General features: G+C 37.4%; 1 protein-coding gene across 1 annotated transcript in view; it reads right to left on the reverse strand.

Moving 5' to 3' along the window:
- The window catches only part of NRDE2 (NRDE-2, necessary for RNA interference, domain containing), a 32,282-nt gene extending 15,503 nt beyond the window's left edge, over window positions 1-16,779 (reverse strand). Inside the window, exons 1-7 of the mRNA XM_010173799.1 lie at window positions 16,690-16,779; window positions 15,416-15,473; window positions 9,301-9,409; window positions 7,059-7,283; window positions 4,132-4,281; window positions 2,192-2,654; window positions 1,587-1,989 (exon numbers count right to left, since the gene is read on the reverse strand). Of these exons, the coding sequence (XP_010172101.1) occupies window positions 1,587-1,989; window positions 2,192-2,654; window positions 4,132-4,281; window positions 7,059-7,283; window positions 9,301-9,409; window positions 15,416-15,473; window positions 16,690-16,779 (1,498 nt within the window). The remainder of the gene's footprint in view (window positions 1-1,586; window positions 1,990-2,191; window positions 2,655-4,131; window positions 4,282-7,058; window positions 7,284-9,300; window positions 9,410-15,415; window positions 15,474-16,689) is intronic.
- Window positions 16,780-16,871: the final 92 nt, after the last annotated feature.

Genomic DNA, 16,871 nt, shown 5'->3' on the forward strand with positions numbered 1-16,871 from the left:
TGAGGAAATTTCCTCACTCCTACCATTTGAATTCCAAAGGAAAAAACAAACCAAACAAAAACAAATAAACAAAACAAACAAACAACAACAAAAACCCAAACCCCTCAACAGTGTTAATAATCACTATAGTCTTAATACAGAACAACAAGACATTAAGAGTGGAACAGAAATACAAATAAAGTTGAGTTTGTTTTCATTCTAATCTATCTACAGACATTGCCAGTAAACAAGTATTTTGAAAAATGTCAATCTAATACATTTAACTAGCTACAAGAACTCCATTAAAAACCCCCATATTTCTCATAGCAGTTGCCAAACAGTATTTAATGAGTCAAATATGTTCTGTGCAGAGAAACAAAATGAAAGAAAAGCTTTCCTGTTTGAAAAAAAAAAAAAAAAAAAAAAGATGCTGAATAAAACATTTGTCCTGAGAATATTCGTTGTGGTTAGTGTACAGAGTGACTGAGGTGTTGGCAATCAGAGAGAGTTGAAGCAATTAGAAACTATCAGGCAGTACAATATCCACCTGCCAGAACAGGACTTTTCCTTTTCCAGTGCTTGATCCAAGATGAATCAACCAAAGAGCAGAAGAGATCTGAACATCTGAAACCAATTTGTAACCCAGCATCTCAGTTTGTAAGTCCAGACTGGATATTGCATAACAGATAGCATCATTGCTCAAACAGCAGTTACAGGACCTGGATAAAAATACAGGTGTCTTGGACGATGCCACAGAGCAAGAAATGTGGACTGCTTCATAATAGTCTCCTCATGATTAAAAACAAATTTTAAGAGGAAAAAAAAAATCCCAAACATATTAATGGTGACACTAATATTTCCCCCTCCTCAGAATATTCATAGATTAATAATCACAATGACTCCTCACCATAGAGAAGCAAAATTGAAAAGGGATCGTTTAAGTCATTTAGCTCCAAATAAATTTAAAACCCCTACCAGTATTTAGCATGAGCTCGTTTTTTCCCTGGATCCAGTCCAGCATCCTAACCATCTGACTAATTTTCCTTCCAGGGATAATTATATAATAAATTGTAAGTGGTAGATATATGCATACAATAAATACAAAAGGCATGATCAGATGGTAGTACAGTTTAAAACTCCCCATCTACAAAATGAGATGCTCAAAAAAATGTCACATCAGATTTCCCATGTCCCTTCTCTTTTCTGGATTAAAGTAACTGACTATAAAACTTTTGAACAAGATGTAATTGTTTCTTTCACAAGCCAACCGTTTGGGTTTTTTTAATAAACAGTTTTCAAATATAAAAGCACATCTCTTGGCTGTTGACTGCAATTCTCCAGCCTTGACATTTGTACTGCAAACTGCTTGGCATCTTAGACTTGACTGGATGCTGTATCACAAACCCTCCTGGGGAAGAAAAGCATCTGCTCTATCCATATTTGGTTGGAATATCTGCTTTAATTCTCAGCTAAGAAAACAGGATGCCAGGCATTTTGAAGAGAATAAAAACTTCCTGTAATACATAGGAAAGTCTATTCTTCTAGAGAATGTAGTCACCTCCTATGAAGACCATTCTGACCATAACATGAAATAGCAAGAACCTTACCTAGCATAGCTTCTTCTGTGCCAGGCAGTAGAGGATGTGATACCATGCTGCCATCCTGTACAGCTGCCAATGTAGTCAAACATTTTCCGTAGAGACTATTAATTTTTGAAACAGAAAAGGTAGTGAACTGACTTTGACAGAACAGGAGATATTTCTTCCACAGCTCCGGATTATTGGGATGTAAGAAAATCAGCTTCTGCCATTCCTTGATCAAAGCTGGTGGCTCCCAGAATTCTGCACAGAGCTTCAGCCTGGCGAGTTTCAGATGAACATTACTCGGATTGCTTTCAATTGCCCTCTCTAAAATAGCCAGTTTCTTTTCTAAGATTAACTTCAATGACTTTCTTCTTACTTCCTGTTCTCCCTTACTGGCATAAGGGCTAGGTGCTCTCATTAATTCATCCTTAAAACAAAAAGAAAAACCATTACAGCATTAGAAAGAATCACTGCTAGAATCACAAGAAGAACACTGACATCTGTGAAGATGAATTAACAGCTTATTCTTCACCAACAGAAGATACACAGTCCTAAACAAATGAAACTACAATATAATGTTCATGTATTTACTACTTATAATAAGCAACCAGGTCTGTCAGAACACATACCTGAAAAGAAACAAATTCCATCCAAGCATTAATATCTCTTGGGTTTTCTCTGACTTTCTTGTTATGTTCTTCCACTTTTGTCATTAAAATGGAGTTAATGTTCATCCTAGGCTCTTGACTTGTTTGCTGTGTATTTACAGGCTCATGGTCTGTACTCTTGCACCCTTCTCCTTGTAGCCACACTGTAGTTGATGGATCATAAATCCCAAGAGGATTTACTTCTGTTGTGTCGGAAGGATCATCATTTTCCATTTGGAAAACTGGTATAAAAGCAGGTGGGTCAGATGGAGAACTTTTATTGCAAACAGGAATCCCATCTGTGTTCAGTATCTTCACACTGTTCTTTGTGAAGTAGCGCTCAGGTCGCCTTTGTAACTGCTTCTTTTTTGTTGCAGAACTGTCCCAAGTTATACACTGTTTCTTTGCATCTATACCAAGACAGGACTCTCCTCTCCTTTTGTATCTTAGAAAGAAAAATACAATTAAACATCTTCTAAACTACATGTTAGAAAAGATACCTCCTTTTTGAAAGGAAGCATGAAAGAAGTACTTTAATTCAAACTGACCCAAATAATGTATGCATAGACCTTCAAAAGTGTAAGAACTTGGTAACTATCTTCTTATTTAAGACTTCAACTGATATATTTTTTCAGTGCCATCACAACATTTATTATCATAGTAAGCTTCCTCTGAGTTCAACAGTATCTGTCATACTCAGCAGAATAATTTTTTTTTTCCTCCTATCATTTTAAGCCCCACAGACAAACATGGAGAAAGAACAGCCAGCATAATTTAAGGCTATTTAGGTTAGATTATTTTAAACTGAAAAATCAGACACCAGCGGTTAAAAATATCTTTCTCTACCCCTAAGTCTCCATCCATTTCATATGCCAAGAAGTGGGCGGGGGTGGAGAGGAAAGACAGACCAGGTTCATCAAGGCCACAATAATCCTACGGATTAAGAAAGGAAAACACCATCTTAAAATATTAACGAGAATGTCATTTCAGTGCCAGACAGAGACGTGCAATGCTAAAATAACACTTTTCATGTCAAACAATAGCTGACAATCCAAAGGTGGCAGAAAACTGGAATGGACTGTAACCTGGCAATTTTACTGTGAAGGTATATACATTACAAAAATAAAACCCATAAATCTCTCTCCTCCACAAATAATTACTTTTATATGTAGTAAACAATTTTCCTTGAGAACATCAAGAAACAAGTGTATATACATAATACACGAGCTCGGTGTAGGCTCTTTTGGATGGGCTTCTCCCTTAATGCAGGGAAACGTTCTGAAGGGTCACGATAGCACCAGTAACCCACTAAGGATGGTGAATATGCAATTTCATCTATTGTCATTTGAAATGTAGCAATGCCTAAATCAGACACCCTCTGGCACAACGTCTGCATGATCTAACACAGAATCTGTTTGCTAAGAAACTATCTGCACCTTTTTTGTAAGGATATCAAACTATTCAAGGAAGTAAACCTCTTGCCAGATCTAATATGAAATACTCAGTACCTACATTTCCCTTTCAGACAAAGAAACAGAACAACAGAGGTCCAAAGGGGCACCTCCCCAAAGACAACATATAACAGAACTTGGGATATCTGACCTCAAAACCATGCTTTTGCATCTGCCCCATGCTGCCATCTCCAGATGGCAGTTCTACAAGTTCACATGCCTGCCATCTACTGCACAGAGAATGTTTTTAGAAAAAAATAAAATCATGTGCTTTATTCCCATTATTTCATGGCATCTTTTGCCTTTTAAAATATTTCTGCCCAATGCAAAGTCAAATTTTGAAATAAATCATTTGGTTATCTTATTTTCTCATCTTCTACATAAAAAATTCACAGCCAGGCTCAAGTTAATGAATCTTGAGACAGTGACTCTGTGATAGTTTGAATGCCAATAGAAACCAACGTATTGTACCTGGCTATGTCGCCTCGATACAGGGACTTGTAGGCCCAGTTTGCAGGGTCTGGTTTCTTGTCTATTCTGAAGGTTTCTGCTGTGCAAGCCTGGACATCATCAAGCCAAACAAAGTGACTGCTGGTAAGATTTGATGTTTTCTTATCTAGACTGAAGAAAAGGAGAAATATATTCTAAACACTGGTGAATACATTCAGCATTTACAAAACCCAGGAAACATTGCATTTCTGTAGTTCATAATAATTTAATTTGATACTCAAAGTCATGGTACATGATCCATCACTGCAAAGTTATATGCTGGGAAAGAAACAATTAGAGATACACTAATAAGACTATCAAAACAGAATGCAAGCACTCCTTGTACTTCCAAAAATAGCATTTAAGATTATGAAAGGTAGTAACTAGATTTAATCAATTAATTGCTTAGTAAACTATACTCTAAAAGCCATATTTACTACTTTTAAAATTTACTTTTGTCTTTCTTAATTGCAGCTTCTTCCTAAAAGAGGATAATCTGTAAAAGGATTATATTGATTAGCTGTAATTAAAGCCATGCATTTGATAAAACAGTGTGCATCAAAGTGCTTCATGGATTACAGTTATACAAATGAACCTAAGTGTAAACTGCCACCTGCCCCAAACTAAACTTCCGCTCTGAACTCACATTACAAATATTTAACTTAGTAAATTAGTTTTACAGTTGGGAGAAGCTTTCTAAAATTTCACAAGACCTATTGCATTTAGAGCAATTTTGTGGTTCGAGCTTCAAAAACAGTCTCCTGAAAACTCAATATTCACCAAGCATCAACAATGAGGTGGTGGACGAGAAGCTGAACACGAGCAGACAATGTGCGCTTGCAGCCCAGAAGGCCAATAACTGTATCCTGGGCTGCATCAAGAGCAGCGTGGCCAGCAGGTCGAGGGAGGTGATTCTCCTCCTCTACTCCGCTCTTGTAAGGCCCCACCTGGAGTACTGCGTCCAGTTCTGGAGCCCCCAACACAAAAAAGACATGGACCAGTTAGAACGAGTCCAGAGGAGGCCACGAGGATGATCTGAGGGCTGGAGCACCTCTCCTATGAGGACAGGCTGAGAGAGTTGGGGCTGTTCAGCCTGGAGAAGAGAAGGCTTTGGGGAGATCTTACAGCGGCCTTCCAGTACCCAAAGAGGTTACAAGAAAGCTGGGGAGGGACTTTTTACAAAGGCAGGTAGTGACAGAACAAGGGGAAATGGTTTTGAACTGGAAGAAGGTAGATTTAGATTAGATATTAGGAACAAATTTGTTACTGTGAGGGTGGTGAGACACTGGAACAGGTTGCCCAAGGATGTTGTGGATGTCCTCTCCCTGGAAGTGTTCAAGGCCAGGCTAGATGAGGCTTTGAGTGGCCTGATCTAGTGGAAAGTGTCCCTGCTGATGGCAGGGGGGTTGGAACTAGATGATCTTTAAGGTCCCTTCCAACCCAAACCATTCTATGATCAACAATTAATGGAAAGAAGTGAAAACAGACACCCTGAAAGAACTTTGGCCCTTTCATTTGAGCAAAGCACTGGCTGGTTGGCACAGTCTAGCAAACAGCTGAGGAACCAGGTTCAGCGCATAAGTCCATTTCACCCAGCCCAGACACCCTTCCAGCAAAGACAGAGTGACTGGGCAGAGCAGAATGGTCTTAGCATCCCAATGATTTTTACTGTGCTTTCTCACAGCCAAGCCTTCGCCACCACAAGCCAAAACCAGAGTCTTCATACGGGAGGCAGTGAGGGTGGCTAGAGGCAGCAAACAACTCCACCAGTACCACTGCTACTCTTTCACAGGGAAGCAATGTTAAGAGCCCTTGGCATAGACACGTGCCCACAAGCCCGTGCTCTCAGCTCCTGGTACATCTGCCTTGGAAAAAGTAGTAAATTGGGGGAAAGTGAAGGACTGCCTGGACTGCACCCAGCGTAGGAACAGTTCCTCAAATGTCACCAAAACCTCACTCTGTTCCCAGGAGCAGCTGCAGTGCTGTGAATTAAGAGCCAGAGCTGCAGATGCTAAAGAACAAACAGGAACTAGGGAATCAAAGAGAGGCAAATGGCTGCTCAAACTAGCAAACACGATGAAAGACAGGGAAAGGTGACTTACACAGCCAGTTAGAGTGGGCCACTTTGGATGAAATGATCAAAACCCAACAGACTGAGAAAAGCACAGCTACGCATGCCAAACCTGAATGCTCAGTGTGGTCTTTTACTCCTCAAAGATCAGGCTACTCACCAGATACCTATTTTCTTGTTCCATATAAAAATGACAGCTCCACTAATTACACAGTACTTTAGAGTTCCTGGAATTAACAAAAAAGATCTGGCAAAACAATTTCAGTTGTTCAAATACTCATCTAGATGAACCATGAACAAGAAGTATGAAGCATACAGCACAGAGAAATAAATGGCTGGACATAAAAGAAACGTTAAACTGTACAACAAACTTTGTCTTAATATGAAAAAAAAAAAGGGCAATGTTAATTCTGTGAGGAGAAAGTTATACCATAAGGCAAACACAGCTGTCTATTAAGACTTTTACACTAATTAAAAATAACATTTAATGCAATCCCCCTCCAAACTCTCCCACTAAATCAAAGATCCATGAAAGGAAACAAGATGCTTACAAAACCTCACCATAAACCTCTATGTGTCTTCAGAAATACATTTCATTACTGCTACACCATGCTCTGTTCTGCAGAACAGTACTTCATAGAATATTTTAGTCACAGTTTTTCAGATATGATTGAACAAGTGTTTCTAATTCTATTGTCACTGCTTTGAATGCAGGTTTAGTCATATACAGCTTAGAGAAATTTACCCACCAGTGTCAAGAATTTAATTCAAAAAATTGAAGAGACAAGTACAAGAACAGAACGAATTTACATCTTGCATAGTATTAATAAATACATACTTTGCTGCTGCTTCCTTTTCGTGATTTCTGCCACTTCTTGTGGCTTTGTCCTTTGTGTGCTCGGTGTCCAGGTCCGATTCATTGCTACTGGAGTCCCCCTTAGTTTTCTTTTTTGTCTTCTTATAGTCATGATGCTTTTTCTTTTTCTTTTTCCTTTTCTTACTTGACTGTTTTAGACTTTCATCTGTACCACTGTCCCCTGACAACTCTGATCTTGAAGTAGTCCTGCTTGGAAAAAAGTATATATATCTATATAGACCTATATATCTAAGTGGTAAAACGGTAAAGAAATATCACCATAATAAAGTTTAGAATAATTTTGCCCTCCACCTTTATTCCCCTTGTATTTTTGGAGAAGAGAGTTAGGAGCAACACAAACAACGAAAGTAATATAAATTTGCATTAAATAACAATGATATTTACTTTCTCAGTTGCTGGAATTACTGACAATCAATCTTAAAAGTTTTAATGGTCAGAACCATTTCAACGTGTGATCTGTATAAATACCCATTCGTTATCATCACCAAAATAAAGAAGATGACTGAGCTGATAAGATTTTGTAACTTTGCTAAGACAGCTTAGGTCTAGCTAAAAGGATGAGAAATCTTTCAGGGTGACCCGCAAAAGAAAAGAAGTCCAGACTTTTTTGCTTTGTTTCTTTATGATTTACATAAGAAATATCAAAAACATACTTTTAAAATCACTTCCAGATGAGAAATTCAAATCCCACCTCTCAAAGAACAATATTTGATGACTACTTAATTAATATTATCATATAATATAATGTAATAACAAACACTACATGCAACAGACCACTGACTTACTCGGAGATCACACAAGGGACAGATGGTTTTGACAAAAGACGTGTATATGACTGTACATACTACATACACTCCCATACTTAATGATCAACTGAAATAATGGAGGTCTCTAACCCTTAATTAAAGCACAAGCTCTTTTTAAACAGTTTTACTGGAATCTTTCAATAAAAGAAAGGAATGACAAGTCTCAGTATGTCAATAAAAGAAAATGCAGCACTTTAGAAGCAAGGCACTTCAGAAAATAATCTTGAACAGTTTATGTAAGGGCACTAAGACCAAAGAAGCTAGGGAAAAAACCATTAGCAGGCCTTTAAAACACACATACACACACACACACTCCCAAACAGAAAAACAAACCCCCCCCCAAAACACCAACTATTTGGAGTAATTAGTTTTTATTGAATTGAGAATGTTCCCCAGTAATAGGCAAAAAGCCCGAACATTTCTTAGTACGCTTTTTTTTGACAAATTATTTTTCAAAGTTTAATGAAATATGGTGGGTATACTATGTCACTCTATCCGAATGGTAATTTGTAAATTCTGTGGCTTTATGACATTAAAGTCCTGAAAAGATTTTAAGAAATATAAGCAGAGTATGACTGATAAACAGAAGAGTGATTACATTTCAATCACACCATCCATGTAAATGTAAGAGTAAGTATACAAAAAGCTGTGATTGTTATTACAAAGACATTCTCTATCATGACCACCAACACTCACAGTAAACACAGGAGCTTTTATCAAATTAAAAATTACTTAAGTTTTTTAACTTGGCAACAGCAACTTGATTCCATTAATCATTAAGTGTTAGTTATAGTGCAGATATGCCAAGTATAGCAGCTATTCTAAAGAAGGTGTTAAAACCAGTTCTTCAGCAAATGTGGCTGCTTAAAACACATTTTTGTAAAAGAATATAATCGCCCACTTCAGTGATCAGCATGTTATACGCAGCCACACAACTTGATACAAGCAATATTTCATTAATTCACATCTTCAACTAGTTTTTAAAAAGTAAAAAACTCAACTGTGAAATGGCTGATGGAACTGGTTTTCACAGACAAATCATAAAGATGAAGTTTAATCTTTACATTATTTCAAGGGTCACTTAGGACATTCAAAAGCCAATGAAGAATCATGATCACTCGGTTCCCTTTCCATGCCAAAATAACAATGATTTAAATACAGCTGTGAGAAAAGAAAATGGGAATGTAATTGCATAAGTATAATTTCTCATTATTTTAAGTTAAAGGACATGAAAGCATTATTCATACTTTTATATATGACTCAGTTCAGCCCTTTTTAAATACTGAACAGTGAAATGAAAAGGCAGCCCTAAAAGTTCCTGATTTGGTCTCACATAACAAAAGATAAGCAGGACATAAGAAAGAGGCTATTTTAAAAGATACTGAAGTTTATTCTACCTTATTAGTGGAGGTTTTTCAGGGATGAGATGTGTAACCTCTGTAGTGCGCTGATGCAGTAATAGCGCCTCTTCTGCAGAGAAGCTTGGGTTACTAAGCCAGTCCAGTTCTGCAGGTACAGAAAAGTCTCAGATCAATACAAATTAGCTTGCTGTGCTTTTTAAAGTTCATCTAGTCAGCAGACAGCTAAATTTGTGGCAAATGTCACCAAGTCGTGCAATAACTGAGCATATCGGAAGGCAGTCCATGAAATTTCCATCTAGCAAAACACCAGGTTTTAATAAGGTAAAGTATTTCGGAGCTGGAATCTTCCCCTGACATTAATCTCAGCTTTAAAAACACCACTATATAATAAAACTTCAAAGCTCATATCAAAAGCAGATAATGTTTTATACACTGCTATATACTTAAAAAAAAAAAAAAATCTGTCCAACATTAATTTTTACCATGTAAAATTTCTAACTTTATATATTTATATATTGTATAAATGTGACATATGCATAATTACATAAGATCTTCTAGCTTCATTTATTATAAATTATAATTATTATGTAAAATATATAATATAGATATTTACATAGTTGACTTTAAAGAGTAAAATTGAAAAAATTACAGAAGGACAATTACTTGAAAGGTGTAGTTAATGAATACAATACATTTTTTTTAAGTTTGTATAAGTTGTACTTTACTCACTGTATGGAAGATATTTTTAATGTGATTTTATTGATAGGGATGTCCATTACTGACAAGAATACTCAAGTGTTTTATACAAGGTCAAAACGTGTCACTGGATTCTCAGTTCTCTAACCACCAAAATCATCAGACTTTTAAATACTGTGAAAAAAAGGCTAATTGATGCTAATTTTGATATATTACTTGGCATTAAGTATTCTGCAGCTAGACCTCAGTCATTTCAGTTGTTGGATAAGATCAGATACTGACAGGATGTGGAGGGGGAATTTTTTGCCATAATTTTACCGATAATAAAACTTCTATAAAAATTTTCAAAAGAAAAAGAATTATAGAAATAAAATCTCTGTAAGTCTGTGAAATTTTCTAACATATTAAATAACAAGTATTAATTGACATAAGCACAGAATTTAACATCAGCCTCCCTGATGCCAGACCACAGGAGTTAACAACAAAAACCAAATTTGGTCTCCCTGCCTGTTCTCTGTGCTCTTTACAACCATTTTCGCCTCGGTGCTCTTCCTGTCACACTCTTGTCTGTGCTTTTGACTACACTGACCTCTAATCCTTAAATAGCAAGAACTCATCGTCTGCCGAGCCATACATCTCTCCTCCTTCTAAAGTATTTTTTTCAGAAAGGGCTCCTCATACCAAAATTCTTTCTTCCATCTCATATCCCCGAGTTTCTGTCCACAAAAGGATTTGAAATGGAACAGGCTGCAGAGCAGTTTGTCAGCCCAAGTTAAACTCATCAAGTAGGTACAATCGAGCAAAGCTCCAGTTCGCATTTCCCAAGAGACTGCCCTGCCACCGAAGGCCCTGTGGGGAGGGCCACCCTCCCTGGTTCCTCTTGAACCTCCACCTCTTTGCAGAGGAGAACTCACAATTCATGGCACCACCAGGACCAAAGCACACTTCCCATGAGTGCCCCAACCCATATGCTGCGGAACACTGCCAGGCACCATCTCCCAGCTCACCAAAACATAGGATGTAGACTGAAAAATAAAAATTCAGCTGTATAATACATACAAGTATTATTGCAGCCTCCTGCCCGGCAATCAGAATCACCAAACCAAAGGCAAATACGCTATCTACTTTGTTCGAAATTAACATGAGATTTTTTTCTACCCCTTCTAGGAAAATACTTAAGATACATTATTGTAAAATTAGAATAGAAACTGCAACCTTAAAACCACGATCCTTACTTGCCTATTTAAAATATTATAAAAATCTACTGTTTAATTTAAATTAATCCACTCTGGCACAAACACCTTCATTTTAAGTATGTGTCTATGATTCTAAAACTGTAAATCTACCATAAAGCATTCTTCCAAAACCTTTGGTAAGCTTAAAGAAGAAAGATTTATGCTGGATAATAGCCAAGCAACATTTCACTTGCCTATCAAAATAATTATTCCCCCTGCCGGGGAATAAAGCGTTACGCAACAATAAGTTGATTTCTTATTTCAATTTTGTAAGAGAAGTATTAAGAACCAACCTAAAATCAGAATTACTTCTTAGAAGAACTGTATTTAGTATTTTCCATGAAATATCAAAATGTTTCTCGTGGATAATTCTATAACCATTACATATTTAAAACACACAGGAATTAAATAAATTCATACACCTGATAACTGCATAATCAAATTGGATTCAGTGTGTCACGCAGTATGCCGAGTGTCACTTTATACCCGATATTTTTGAGGTATATTTAGTAAATGTTATATTGACTTTAAAAATTATCTTCCTTATATTCAATTATTTCTGCTCATTTTGGTAATGAAGATGGGGTGCAAAGGAAGAGAGGAATCTGGAATCTTCTAGAGAGAGTCCAGCGGAGGGACACAAAGATGATGAGGGGCCTGGAGCATCTGCCTTACGAGGAAAAGCTGAGAGAGCTGGGACTCTTCATCCTGGAGAAGAGAAGACTGAGAGGGGACCTTATCAATGTCTATAAATACCTGAAATGTGGGGGCCACATGGATGGGGCTGGGCTCTTTTTGGTGGTGCCCAGTGACAGGACAAGGGGCAATGGGCACAAACTGTAACACTGAAAGTTCCAGACAAACTTAAGGAAAAACTCCTTTACTGTGAGGGTGCCAGAGCCCTGGGACAGGCTGCCCAGAGAGGTTGTGGAGTCTCCGTCTCTGGAGATGTTCAAAACCCACCTGGACACTTTCCTGTGCAACCTGGTGTAGGGAGGGTTGGACTAGATGATCACCTGAGGTCCCTTCCCACCCCAACCATTCTGTGATTCTGTGAATGCAACCCTACAATGTTTTTTCACTGGTCACACTCGGATATTCCTTAAACACATACAAATTTCCAGAAAGTACAGTGGTCCAGAGCACTTCAGATTTCAGTAAATGCAACTAATCTGTGCACAAAGTCTTTTATTTATTTACAGAATTAAAGGAGATTTAATTCCCTTAAAAAAAAAAAGAAAATCCATCTTTGTTTTGATTTGCACTGTATTACCCAGATCCACCAACAAAACAGAAAAATGTACTGGTTGGCAGATTCTATGGTGTAAAGGTGTACTGCATAATAGAACAAAACTGTAACTTACTAGCCAGACAGATCTTCTTAAAATTACTATATCTGTTGCAAAGATACACAAAACATTTCTTATTTGTCTTTGGAGAGATGTCCAATAACATACTTCAGACACAAAGATATTCTCTGTAGCCTTTGAGCTTCTCTTCAACAAATTATTGTTTCCTGTAATGTGTAATAAGTAATTTACTTGTATTATTTTTTGATAGAAATATATTTATTCTAAGGTAGTTCTGTATTGATTCAAATGAAGAATTATGGTTCAAAAATCACTTGAAATATATTAATACTCATGACAATAAAACACTGGGTTACGCTTTTTTAAAAAGTAAGCTCAAAGACAGAATGAAGTTAAATAATTTGTCTTCAGTCACAGAGTTGTTGATGACAAAATTCAGAATTCAAAACTTAAAATATTCAGACCATTGGGAAGAAGTTGCAGATGTTTAACTTTTAAGATCTTGATCCAAGGCCTTTTAAAACGCTGTATGCATTAAAACGCCAGGTCCTCCAAAGATTAATGCAGAGAATGCATTTTTTAATACATGTAACACTTTAGACACCAGCCCAAACTAGGAAAAAAATGTTTGCATACAACAGCAAGTAAGCTAAATATTATAACCTTGAGCCTTATGGCACTACAGTGCCAAATAACTTCCAAGTGGAGATACACATCCTTAGCAGCACTAAGAGCTTTGGTCTTAAAAACCGAAAAATGGAAAGCAACTGATACATTCCTTTTTAAAGCAGCATTATTGATTGCATTGACTAAATGATCAGAGAAGAAAATAAACAAAGAAAGCAGAAAAGCTCCAGCTGTTTTAGAAGACGCAATAAAACATGGGTCTGACCAACCGTATAAATTTCCCTGAGGCACAAAGCACACTTTAAACAAAAGAGGCCTCATCTGAACTGGCAGAAGAGGAGAAAGCAGTTATCTTTATATTTCTCTGTTTAAAGGCTGTTCTAAGACCAGAAACACATTCTTAAATAAAAAGAGCGAGTTGGTAAAATTTTCATTCCCTTCTTCCCCCCAGCAAACTAGTGCAGCTCCCAAAAGGATGAAGCCTGGATTTCTGTCCTCCATCCTTTACACTCCCCACTGCTGCCACAGCTTCAGGAATTATCTGGGTTCTCTAGACCTCTCTACAGTACTTTGCCACATCCCTTAATTATTGGCTGGGCAAAAGGCAGCCTGTGCTGTGTCAGATTGTGATCTCTAAAAATGTTTATTAGCTGGCTAATGTACATATGCTCATTGCCAAGCCCATCCATCCTGGTAGCAGTTCAATTCATGTTACAGCCTCTCTCTCAGCACTGGGACTTTATCTAGATTTGTGTTTTCTAAGCAAATACAGATTTTCACAGACATCCTCTACTTTTGTCATTTCTCTGTCCCACCACAAAAAATTTGACTTAAAGGGTTAAAACCCCTGAGGAGGAAGAGAGCAATATTGAGCAAGTAGGCTGTGGGCAGATGCACAGCAAGCACTCATGACACCCATTTGCACAGGAAATTTGCCTCAGATATAGCAAAATAATGTCTATTATCACCATTAACTATTAGAAATGAACTTCCAAGATATCATTTTGACTTAACTTTACTTGAAAGTATCTGTTATTCCCTTACAGATGTGAAGTCACTCATTAACTTGGTGCCATATGATTACAACAGTGAGCACAAGCAGAATAAGGTTTATTTTGTATATTTCAAATTATTGTTTTAGGGCCTCCAAGGAAAACTCACCTTGAGAAATGTAGTCATAAACATTAGTCCCCTACTGTGCCTGTAGCTTGGTTCTACCTGAGCAGATGAGACCAAATTGTGTTTTTAAAACTTTGAAGAATCATACTGCAAGAACCAATCCTTGTAGCACAGTCAATATGCCTCTCTGGATACACCAGGGAAATGTTTAGAATTCTCCAGCTACAGTATTTTCTGAACAATTTAATCAAACTGACCTAATACCCTGGAAAGAACTGAACAATTTTTTCCATGACAAAATATGCAAGTCCAAACCTCCTAGTAAATAATCTCCAGTAAATCAGTTAGCTGGACACAAACATTTCAAACATTAAAATGCATTCCGAACTTTAAAACTCCACCTTTTCATTTTTTTGCTATTTTCTCTTGTCAGATGTATAAAAGGTTCATCATTTTCACAGACTAGATTTATGTTCTTAAAGAATATAGAGAAAAAAAAAAAAGATATAAACCACTCTTCTTTTGTGATAATATGCATGTACTTGTTATTTCTACTCCACCATCCACATTCATGAGTAAAAGCAAACCCAGGGATTCTTTTTATACCTTCCCAAGCAAAAATTAAAAATTTACAGTCCATGTCTACAGAGACAATTTTTAAGAGTTATGCAAAGCCTTTCGTTGCCTCTCTGGATTCTGCAAATTTGCTTTCAGCAAAAATCACTGCATCATCTTACCTGTAGAACACTTCAGACTGTAAATAATGCTATCTATAATGCTTACTACTGTGAGTAGGGTTAATTACTACCACTGCTCTGTTCAGGAGGGCTACTGATAAATTTGTAATTTATCTTCTACCTAAAAGTAATTAAGCTTGACAACATAATTGTAAGAAATCATATACAAAATTACTTTGCACTCTAGAGGTTGCTGCAACTCAGCAATCTAGCAGGACAGGGAGAGTGTACAGCAATACTTCAGTTTCAGGCAGTACTTACATTTATAAATGGTTTCGGAAGGTTTGTAAGAGTATGAGACAGAGGTGGTTGGAGGAATGAAATATGGACAGCGTATTTATATTACTGCATCACCTTTTACAATAAAACTACTGTAATGACTGCAAAAGACACCTCAGTTTTGCATATCATGCTAAATACAACATACCCTGTGATCTCTGTATTATGATGGACTTTGGCTTCATATCAGCTCTGAGAAGAGTCATCTATCAGAGAGATACCAAAGTCGCCCATCAAGTTCTCAAGTTCTCACAAGCTGAATGTGTGAAATTTGATATACGCCACCATAAATGTGGTTCTGAGTTAATACTTAATTTTTATAACTTATACTGAAATATGGTTGTTAAAAACAAAGTACAATATTGGTTAAAATATAAAACAAACAAATTTTGTTCCTTTAAGTTTTGTCAAAAATTCTCATAGAAAAACTTCCAGTAGACCAAAATGTAACTCATGAACAGTGCTAGTAACTGAAATCTAGATCCCAGAGTCAAACTTAACATCTTTTTCTGTGTAATTTGATCTTCAAGACAGCCTGTGCTGACACAGACTATGCATAACAAACCTAAAAGCTAAATTACCAGAATTTTAAAATATAAGGTCTTACTATTAGAGAATTTTACTGTACCTTTGCCTGGCAGAGCAGCTCCTCTCTTCCTAGAAGCTGTAATTTGGGATCTTATTACATCTACTATTCCCTGCACCAAGTGTCATTACCAGAAAGGCTCCTGAATGTGGCTAGAACATCTCTATACTGGAAGACTGAGTATCAACAGCTGCAGTGCCATCAGGGGGTAATGTAGAACTGGTTAGAAAAAGAAGCCAACCCCAGTCTGAGTTGCTAAAACTTTGAAAAACTCACTATACTGACTGGACCAAATATACAAGAAATGCAACCTATTCTTTTAGATTTTCCTCTTGGTGTGGTGTCTAGAGGATGGGCAGATCCCAGGCTGGTGGGAGCTGGCAAGTAAAAAGCATAGTTCAAAACACCTCCCAGTAGAATTAATAAATGTTGTGCATACCTCAGAGTTTGGCAATACACCAGATAGGGTTCTTTACTCCTTTAACCTAAGTACAACCTGCTAGTCAGCAACCATGACAGTTAAAATTATAAACAGAATCATAATCTCACTCATGACTTTCCAAAAAAATATCCTTTGCCATTAAGATTTGGGTTAATAAGCAATAAACATTTTTTAAGTTATCCAAGGCTAGTGGTTAAAAAAAAACAAACCCAAACAAACCGCTCGTTTTCTGCATAAAGCAAACCTTCTCCACCACTCACACAACACTAACCTAACAGGTATTTTTCATGCCTCCAGCATCTACCAGCAGATAGACGGAAGCAAATCTGAACACACCTGAGAACCCAGCACCGTTTGTATGGGAATGTCCCTATTTCGGGTTCTTCTCAGTTACCTGACGGAAAGTCACTTTATTGCTAAACCTGAGAACTTCATTCGAAGCGGCGGCGATGCGCCTTCCGCAGAGGTCGCCTGTGGGCGTCATGAGCACGCCCGTGCCCCGCACCTGAGGGAGGAGGCCGGGCTGGGGGGCACAGCACCCTCGGAACAGCGCTCACGCACCGCCCTCAGCGCGGG

Source organism: Antrostomus carolinensis, unplaced genomic scaffold, assembly GCF_000700745.2.
Source record: "Antrostomus carolinensis isolate BGI_N321 unplaced genomic scaffold, ASM70074v2 scaffold49038, whole genome shotgun sequence".
NCBI lineage: Eukaryota > Metazoa > Chordata > Aves > Caprimulgiformes > Caprimulgidae > Antrostomus > Antrostomus carolinensis.